The 10695-nt window shown below is 31.4% G+C and overlaps 1 protein-coding gene and 1 non-coding gene across 2 annotated transcripts; both read left to right on the top strand.

Moving 5' to 3' along the window:
- The first annotated feature begins 555 nt into the window (after positions 1 to 555).
- On the top strand, positions 556 to 3459 carry LOC129301379 (probable aldo-keto reductase 1). The gene is made up of 7 exons (XM_054939940.1): positions 556 to 682; positions 882 to 1049; positions 1164 to 1370; positions 1476 to 1648; positions 1845 to 1941; positions 2230 to 2383; positions 3037 to 3459. Exons 1-7 carry the CDS (start codon positions 632 to 634, stop codon positions 3228 to 3230), a joined length of 1044 nt encoding a protein of 347 aa, XP_054795915.1. The 5' UTR covers positions 556 to 631; the 3' UTR covers positions 3231 to 3459.
- A 5945-nt stretch (positions 3460 to 9404) lies between these two features.
- On the top strand, positions 9405 to 9475 carry TRNAG-GCC (transfer RNA glycine (anticodon GCC)). The gene has a single exon. It is a non-coding gene; the product is annotated as a tRNA-Gly (tRNA).
- Positions 9476 to 10695: the final 1220 nt, after the last annotated feature.

Genomic DNA, 10695 nt, shown 5'->3' with positions numbered 1-10695 from the left:
TTTTTTTTTTTGTTATTATCAATGTTTCAACTATCTAAAAAATATGAGAAATTAATTAGCCATAGTTTACAATATAATATCTTGTTTAATAATATTTTTTAGTTGAATGATATTTTAACCCTCATAAAAAAATATAATAAACAATAAGGGATTTTGAAAAATAAAATTAAATGTTAAAAGGATTAATTTTAAAATTTTAAAAATAATGTGTATTATATGTAACTGTTTTAAAGTTTAAAAATGTTTTATGCGTTTTAGCCTTTTTTTTTTATATAAAAATTATGCGCGTTAACTTGTTCAAGAGGTGATTAAGGTTAAGCGGCCCATTTGTTAAAAGTTTTACAGGTATATATAACTGCCCCTGTATTCATGATCTAAGCTTGATTAACAATGAAGCTGGGAGATTATTGTGCTTGATTGATTTCAAACAGTAATTTTGCGAGAATGTGGGGCGGCTAATATTTGTTTATTGTATTTCCCCCCTGTCTGACATATTCAATGACGATTTCCCGATTGACTATGGACCCTGCACCCAACACCATCGATTCCAGCCCTGCTATATATACACCCGCATATACATCGCCTCAGCATCCACATCGTGATACTGAATTACTGAAATCCATTCTCTGCAATGGCGGCGCCTCACATGCCTCGCGTCAATCTTGGTACCCTAGGCTTTGAGGTATCTGCTATTTCTTCTTTTCGCTTGTTGCTGTCCCCTCTAAATAATATATTTGAGTATCTGTTTGTAAGTCGTCTGCCTGTGCTTCCTCTCTTAAGGCTTCACTCATTCCTCGTACAGACTTCAATCTTGCTCTTCTATGAATACTACTACTCTCTGTCTATGTCGATGACGGATGAGCGTGTTCCCCTTTTTACAGGTTTCCAAGTTAGGATTTGGCTGTATGGGCCTTACTGGAGTCTATAACGCTCCTGTCCCTGAAGAGGTCGGAATATCCATTATCAAGTATGCGTTCAGTCAAGGGATTACGTTCTTTGATACGTCCGACTTTTATGGAGCCAATACCAACGAAGTTTTGGTAGGAAAGGTGACCGTGATCAATCCTTGCGGCTATTATCCCTGTTTTCACATTGCATGTGTCCTGCTGCGCTAAATCCGGTCTATGGATTTGTTTAATTTTTAACGTTTTACTGTTGAGTAGGCCATAAAGGAGTTACCCAGAGAAAATATCCAGCTGGCAACGAAGTTTGGTATTACCGCAGATGCAAATTTATCTAATATTCAGATCAAAGGTACGCCAGAATATGTGCGTTCATGTTGCGAAGCCAGCTTGAAAAGGCTTGGTGTGGAATACATTGATCTTTATTATCAGCATAGGGTGGACAAGTCAGTGCCAATAGAGGACACGGTTAGCGATTTCTTCCTCCGCAATATCCTGTAAATTTTTTGTATTAAAATGGCGTGTTACAGCAGTATACGTTACTCAAGAGTCTGTTGCTGTGTTGCATTATAGGTAGGTGAACTCAAGAAACTGGTGGAAGAAGGAAAAATTAAATATATTGGGTTGTCCGAAGCTAGTCCTGATACAATTAGGAGAGCACACGCGGTTCATCCCATAACAGCTGTGCAAATAGAGTGGTCCCTGTGGACTCGCGACATTGAAGAGGAGATAGTTCCGCTCTGTAGGTTAGTTCTCCACTTTCTGTCTAGGTTCTGAAATCACAACTCTCCCACAACCCTGAGAATTCATTACAATAGCCTAAAGCCTTGAAACGAATGTTAAGGACCAAAACATATATAGTCACTGATGTGTGCATGTTTGCCTCTCGAACCAATGGCTCTGGTAATGTGAGTTCACTTTCTCGATGGATTTTTCTTGTAGAGAGCTTGGTATTGGAATAGTGCCGTATAGCCCTGTTGGTCGTGGCTTTTTTGGTGGCCGTGGAGTTGTGGAAACCGTGCCTGCAGATAGCTTCCTGGTACAGAATAGAACAATGTTTTGCATTTGCTTTTTAATCCCTAGTTTAGTTGAAACATTAGTTAAGTTGTGTCCTTTTTCCATTAATAAAATATTTTTATTTTATTACTTAGATATGCCATTTAGTTCATTAAGATGGCCAGCGCTATATATTCTTTAAAGAACATTGGTGCAAGTAAATACCCCGCACTGTTCTCCCACTATTGCTAAATTTAAGCTTTGAAAGAGGAAAACATTTTATTATTCAAGAGCCAAGGCTGTCTGATGGTTACGTTGTTTCACACATTAGAGCTCGCATCCCCGCTTCCAGTCAGAGAATTTGGAGAAGAACAAGAAAATATATGATCGAATAGAAACCGTTGCTAGGAAGCATCAGTGCACTCCTGCTCAGCTAGCATTAGCATGGGTACTCCAACAAGGCAATGACGTTGTGCCTATCCCTGGTGAGTGGCTGGCTCCCTAATGCCTACATTCCTATTTAAACTCGCTACTCTGAATCCGGCAATTAAGGCTTGTTATTTTGTTGTCTGAACAAACCAATATACATGCATCGTGTTTGTCTGTCTGTGGGCGTTCTTGTGTCTTTCTAAAACAAGACAATGTAGTAATGTACTTTATCAATAAAGGTTTCTTTCAAGATTGTTGCTGAAAAAACATGATTCGTAATTGTGCTTAGATCACTCTGCAAGCTTTGAGTTTGAAAAAAAGAAGAAGCATAGTTTCATATTTCATCACGTTGAAAATCGGTTGAGATGGTTTGGGCATGTACAAAGAAGACCAAGGGAGGCACCAGTGTGAAGAGTGGAACATATAACTTTGAGTCCGATTAAGAGAGGTAGAGGAAGGCCTAAGAGAACACTCTTGGAAGTTGTTGAATGTGATCTCTTAATTAATAATATTTCTAAAAGCTTAATAAATGATAGAGCACAATGGCGTCTTGTAATTCATGTAGCCGACCCCACCTAGTGGGATAAAGGCTTGTTGTTGTTGTTGTTGTTGTTGCGCCAATTTCTTTTTCGTCCCTTAGTGTAGTTTTAACTTGATATTTGTCCATCTCTTTTGTATTAAATGAATTTTCTGGACCTTTATTTTTCAGGAACAACAAAGATTAAGAACCTAGATCAAAATTTGGGTGCCTTAGCGGTGAAACTTTCAAATGGGGACCTCCAAGAAATTTCTGAGTGTGTCCCCATTGATGAAGTAGCAGGTAATCAATACTTTAAGAGCTGGGACCATTTCAGCTGGAGGTTCGCTAACACGCCCTCGAAAGAGTGTAAGGCCTCAACATGAACAGAGAATGATGTAATTTGTGTTCTGAAGCAAAAAATGACGGCAATACCAATAACCTGTAAACCGAGGCTCCAAAGTATATAGCCTGGGTTGGGTGTTTTGGGAGTTGAGTATTGTTGAAATTTTAAATTATTGTGTGGGATTGTCCTTGGTAGTATGTCCAAAATCATGAATTATGTTATTGTATGAATAAGATGTGGGGTTTCACCGTCATATTGGCATGAAAATTTGTTACGATTCTTCCTTATAAAGTAGATTTGACTTTAAGGAGTTACTCCAATTGGCAATGACATGGAATGGGATGAGGGAGCATTTAGGTGCACCCGTGCCTCTTTGTCAAATATGAATGAAGACTTCAACGACTCAAGTGACTATAATTTGGTTTAGCCTTTAATAAATCACATCAATCACCCTCTTCTTCAATTTTGACCTTATATAAAAAAGAATAAAATCAATTTCACCAATGTTTTCATTGAACTATTTAAGCTAAATAGAATGATTTAAGTAACGAATATTGAATAATGAAATGGTCACTTGTTTGGAAAATGCAAGAGAGATTAACAAAATATAAGATCATTCAATCTTTCATGTTCTATCTTGTTTCTTTTTTATTTTTTGGTGTAAATTTTTTTAAATAAACTCTAATTCCTTTCACATCCTGAAAAAGCGAAAGTTTGGCCTAAATTATGAATTGCAAACTTCTTTAATATTGGAGCACTACCCCCAAACCATTGTCAGTAGACATTTACATTAAAATTCAAATGCATTAGTAATTGTTAATATTTGAAATTATTGTAAAGAAAAAGAAAAGCAAGAAGCTGACTAGGTTCTATTTCATTTGCAATTTTATGAGCTTCTTCAAGGACAAAAGAGCCTCAACGCTTGTAGTACAGTTGCATCTCAAAAATCATATCAAAATATTTATAGGTAGACTTGTACATTGAAAAAAAGTCTAGCATGGCTTCTGTCACTCTACTCTTACAAAATTCCCCATCATACAAGAATGCAAGATTTAAAAAGTATGTTGTTGCATGCAAATTACACTTTAAGTGTTTATCCCATCGAGTTTGAATTATGTTTGTGCAAGGCTTGTATAGTTTCCTTTTTTAATGAAAGAAATTTTTGATTGAATTTTTTGCTCTCCTCATGCCTTGATAAACATAAGCCAAAGATGGTTTTTCATCAATATCTACAATTCTTAGTAGCTTGATAAGGGGACTTGTAAGACAAACAATTTGATGGCAATCATTCCAAAACTTTTTGTCCAATACAATGTCATTAACTAGTTGCTCAGCTTTAGTTCTTAATAGTTTATTATCACAAGAGTGATTATTTAAGAGCAAGGCTTGCAAGTTAGGCTTGTGTTCATACAAACTCTTCAATTTAATGAAAGTAGTAGCAAACTTGGTTGCTCGTGGACACGCAATTTCTTTCCAACCATATTTTCTCTTAAGGCATGACAAAAAAGCTATACAAACATAGTAATCTTCGATGCCTTTGTTCCAAGATCAAAGACATGAGGCATGCTTGCAATGTCTACAAAATAAGATTCAAACAGTGAGTAGCACAAGGTGACCAATAAATATAGTTATATTTTTTACAAATCAACCTGCTTGCAGCTACATAATTAACTGCATTATCAATCACCACATGCACTATATTTTCAAGCTTCAGAGTGATGCTGGATGAATGACTCATACCAGAGCACTGAGCTTAGAGCAAAGAGATGTTGGATGAACAATTCAATTTCAGATTGAAGCATGCATGCATGCATGAACAAGGACGAGTAGATGAAGGACGATGGATGAAGGACGGCGAGGAAGATGAAGAGAAGTGAGAAGATGGTCGACGACGAGGAAGATAATGAAGTGAGCAGCCACAATCGCAACTCACAAGACGACAAGAAGAAAAGAGCGTAAAGGGAAATTGGGAATTAGGACATAGAGTGATGACTTGAGATTTTGACTTTTGATAATGAGTAAATTGAATGAGACATAGCATAATAGTGTTCTAGAAAAATACTTTAAAAAAAAAATAAAGACAACATTGTTTTTAACAAATTGGGGGAGAAGGGAGAATTACAACAGGTACCACACAAAAAAAATTAATTACTATAAAATTTATTGACAACTCAATTAAATTGCATTGATAATTAGTTGTGTTGTGAATAATAAAAATAATACTATATTTTCATTATGTTGAAATTATATGTCAAATATTCGAATTCATAACTGTGCGGTGTTCAATTTAAATCAAAATTGCATGACCATAGTATAGTTATTATCTTAATACTTGTCCATCTCTTTTGTTGCAGTGGAAATTGTTTTTGTATTAGCTGACATTAATTTTCTAGACCTTCGTAGGAACAACAAAGACTAAGAACCTAGATCAAAATTTGGGTGCCTTGGCAATGAAACTTTCAGATTGGAACCTTAGAGAAATTTCTGGGACAGTTCCTATTGATAAAATGCCAGGTGGTCGATGAGCAGGGACCAATTCAGCTGGAGGTTTGCTAACACTCCTCCAAAAGGGTTCTAATGGCTCAATATGAACAGAGAAGGCTGTAATTTGCGTTCTGTTCTGAAGGCAGCTATGACAGCAATATCAATAAGCTGTGAACATAGGCTTTGAAACCTACGTCTAGATACGATGAATAATACAATAGCCTGGGTTTGATGTTTTGAGAATGGGGCATTCTTAAGTACTAAATTTTTGCGCGAGACTGCCCTCAGTAGCACTCCCAAAGTCATGAATTATATTTTTGTATGAAAAAAATGTGTGATTTCGTTGCGCGTGTTCTCATGAATATTTGTCGCGACTTCCTTATAAAATGGATTTGACTCGAAGGAATTAGTTATCCATGACACAGAATGAGAGACCAAGTAGGTGCACGCGCACCTCATTGGCAGATATAACTCAAATTTTCAATGACTAAATGACTAGAATCAAGAATAAGGGTTAAGTTTAAAGTCTTTATTTAAATAAGGGTTCAAATTTTAAAAATAATTTTTTTAAAATAATCGGGCTTAAAGGCCTGACTTTAATAAGCCCTGTAAAAAAAGAGCTCAAGCCTGGGCAGCTCTATTATATTATTATTAATTTTTTTTTAGTAGACACACGTTTGAAGCCAAAGACTACTCACCTGAAGCCCTGATCCTACACATATTATATTATTATTAATTTTAATTTATTTTAAAATTAATTTAAATATAATTTAATAAATATCAGTGTACTGTATAAAATTTTTGATATTTTTTATTTTTCTATAATTATTATGTTTGTGCATTTATAAACAATGAACTGTTTTTTAATTAAGATTTGAATTTTATTATTAAATTTTTAAATGTGTTTTGTTTAATTTTTAAAAAATTATAAAAATTTGATTTTTTTTTAAAATTTTAAAACAAAACTTGCAGCCCAACCTTAAGCTTTTTAAATAAAAATTAAATTTTAAGAAATGAGTGAAAAATGAGAAAGTAGGCCTTGAGGGCTCAGTCAAGCCTGCCCACGATCCAACTTTATCGCGACTATGTTTTATTATTTATGTAATGTGAACTACATCTCTTACGTCGGAAATCTAGAAATCTGTGCAAATGTTCCGGTATGTTAATTGTTTTATTTTATTATTATTATTTTTTAAGTTACAAGCGGGCAAACCCATACTTGGGAAAAGCCAAGCTGGGGATAAGTTAAAAGCGTATTGCTCAGCGCAAATGTCAGAATGAACGCTTTACATAAGTCAAAGCATTGAACCGACAGATCTGTAGACCTAACTAAACAGCCAAGAGTTTCGTTTCCGTACACGATGCAGCACCAAGTTGCTATTGAAAGCCCAAGATCCACACGCCTTTGTCATCTTTGAGTAATCCTCCACAGGATCCTTGCTTGAGTGTTGTAATTGAGGCATCGACATCAAGACGAAGCCTACCAGTGTGTGGTCGTAGTCAATGCTGGTTTGCATCGTGGTCAATCTGCAAAATCTGACTCCGAAATCTTCTGCTGATAGAATCTTCGTGAAGCCTAAATGAGCAAAGACTCTGAATGCTTTGCATATTGTAAGAACTTCATTCAAAAATCCATTCACTTCTTATGGTCCATTGTAGCCAACAGACATAGGTAAAGATTTCACACCATGGTCATCTTTAGAAGAGGCCTCTGCCTGCTTTAGCATGCGCATTCCAATCCAACCAAGCTTGCAAATTACCATCATTTAACAAGTTAGGATTAATAAAATCACACCAAGCCTCACTGATAGGTTTGCAAGCTCATAAAATATGAAGAGTACTCTCCTCACTCTCACGCTCAGAAGGATAGAGAGGATCATGACCAAGGCTTCTCTGAGCTCTTTGGTAGTTAGTAGGTATTAGGTAATTTATCATGAGATACTTGCCAAAGAAAGGATTTAATCTTCTCTAAAGCTGATAATTTAGACTAAACTCGACAGGTCAATCCGAACCCGTCCAAGAAAAATTTATGATTGAATCTCAAAAGAATAATAATCTTGTTTAATGTTCAGGCCCATTCAGGCTTTCTGAATAAGCCTAAGAAATATTAGGATAAGCCCATTGGGTTCGGAGTTAACCCGAATACCCGAATAAAAAATAAATTTCTTAAAAAATATATGTAATATAATAAATATTAATTAATTTTTTAAATTTTATGTCATTTTATACCAAAATAACATATATTTGAGTGCATTACTATAGTTATTTTTTAAAAAATTAAAAATATTTATATTTTCATATTTTATTATTTTTAATCAATAAAATATCTCAAAATAATATTTAAAATATATTTAAATATTGATTTTTATATTTCAAGACCCAATTTTTTTAACAAAAAGTTTTGAGTCCTATACATCATTTGTGTATCCAAAAAATATATTTTATATTTTTATAAATAAGATAATTAATTTTAATGTAAAAATAATTTTAAAAATAAAATTTGGGTATATATAAATTTCTGACTCTACTACTAAATAAACATAATAAATAGAATAATATTATTAAATAATTATTTGATTATTGTTCACTCCAGACTTAGTTAAAAATTAAAAGTAAATTAAAATAAATACCTATAGGGATTAAACAATATAAAAAGATAAATAAAAAAAGAATTCAAAAAAATAGTATTTTACTCATAATTAAATAATTATTTTATATAATATAATGATATCTATTTTTCTCATATTTTTAAAATAAAAAGTACAGTTTACCCAAAAGTTATTAAAAATTTTAAACTAATCGGGTAATAATTTTAAGTTAGTAGTTTAACTATGATTGAATTGAGATTAACTTGATCATTATTAAAATAATATAATTTAATTATAATATATAAAATATTTATATATGACCATGATAAGAGCAATATTTAAATAAAAGAAAATATTCATGAATAAACTATACATAATATAACAAAACAATAATAGAATTACTTAAGTATAAAGTTGATAAGTTATTATTTTGGTTAATGTATACATTTAGTCCTTTTAACTTTACACAATATTTCATTTAGTCCCTTAACTTTATAAAATATTTTTTAGTTCTTTAACCATAACACCATTAGTTTTATCCCAAAATTTTTTTACATTAAACTCTTAAATATTGACAAAATATTCTCAAATGTTAACATATTAAATTTAATTTTTTTTTTAAATTGCAGTGATTGATAGAAAAAATAATCATTTAAAACTAATAAAGTTAGAGTTAAAGGATTAAAAAATACTTTATAAAATTAAAAAATAAATTAAAACCTCATATAAAGTTAGAGGATTAAAAGTATACTTTAATCTATTATTTTTTATTTTATTGTTTTAAAGTTAAAATAATATTTTATACTTAACAAAATTATTTAAAAATTAAAATTTATTAAAAAATAAAAAAATATTTTTAAAAAATTTTGAATATTCAGGCTAAGTTGAATAAGTTTGAAATTATTAGGGTCGAGCTTGACTATATAAATGTTTTTAAAAAATATTATACTTTAAACTTGATTCAAATAAATTTAACCTAAATTAAGTCTAACTTACTTGAATTATCGGTTCTAATATTTTCAAAGATAAGTCATTTACACAACTTCTTCCAAAGAGAAACACGAGGACGTGGAGGCATTTGTTGGATAATGGTATCTTAATTGTTGATAGTTGATTGTTGATATTACAACACCAAGCACTCAGCACCAGTGGTCTAGTGGTAGAATAGTACCCTGCCACGGTACAGACACGGGTTCGATTCCCGGCTGGTGCATTTTCTTGTCAAATTTTTGTATTTTCCGGTAATGAGTAATGAAAATGCCTCAAGCCTGGAAGGGTGACGTCTAGACGCTGGATGAAAGGGAAGTGAAGTAGAAAATCTTTGTTCTTTTGACCACCGAGGGTGAGATTTAACCAATTCCATGTGTTAAGTTATCTGAATCTTATTTTATTTATTTGGTTGAAGATTCGAAAATATTTTTATGCACTTTCCTGAAAGTGTTGCTTGTGCTTAAAGTAATTAAACTCAACGTTCAAAGGTGTCAAATAAAATCATTTGAGATAATAAAACTCCCATCACCTTGGGTTTATTTTAGTTATCAATTTGGTCCTCCAAATTTAATATTTTCAATTTAAATCCTCATGTTTATTAAATTATCATATTAATTTGTTAAGTTTTGAAACAAAAATTAACTCTCAAATTAATTTAAAATGTAAAATAATTTGACATGTATGTATAACTAAATGTGAATAAATTAGTCTTGAAGTAATTTAATTTCCATCAATATAACTCTTTCCATTTCATTTTGTTCTCATTTTTTTCTATTCTTTTGAAATTTTTAAATCCATTTTTTCCTACTAAAATAATTATACTTTTTTTAATTAATCTACATAACTATCATCACATTTTCTTATCAATGTTTAACAGATTTTAATAGTGTCACATTGTATTAAACAAGGAAAAATTAATCATTTAGTTTTTATAATTTTGACTTAGTTGTCACCATTTCTTAAATTTTGATTTGTCATAATTCAGTCTCTAAATTTTTGACTTAATTTTAAGTCAGTCCCTGAATTTTATTTTTTACAATTTAGTCCTTAAAGTTTTTAATCTTTTAAATATTGATTCCTATATTTTAAAAAATAAAATTATAAAGATTCAAAATATTTTAAAATTTATTACTAATATTTAAATTATAAAACCCTTTTAATCTTTATAAATATTATAAAAATTAAAATTTTAAAATATTTTTAATTTTTATAATTTTATTTTTTAAAATATAGGGACCAATATTTAAAAGATTAAAATTTACAATACTAAATTGCAAGAGGTAAAGTTCAAAAAATAATTTATAACTGAGTTAAAACTTTAAGAACTGAATTATAACGAGTTAAAATTGAAAAATTATATTATAATTAGGTCAAAATTATAAGAATTAAATGACTAATTTTTTTATTAAACAATAAAAATCAAATTAATGACTTATGCAAACT

This window comes from Prosopis cineraria, unplaced genomic scaffold (assembly GCF_029017545.1).
Source record: "Prosopis cineraria cultivar Desert tree isolate PC_DT_omini unplaced genomic scaffold, ASM2901754v1 PC2080, whole genome shotgun sequence".
Lineage (NCBI taxonomy): Eukaryota > Viridiplantae > Streptophyta > Magnoliopsida > Fabales > Fabaceae > Prosopis > Prosopis cineraria.
The sequence above is the reverse complement of the archived record's forward strand: the minus strand, read 5'-3'. Positions and strand labels throughout refer to the sequence as shown.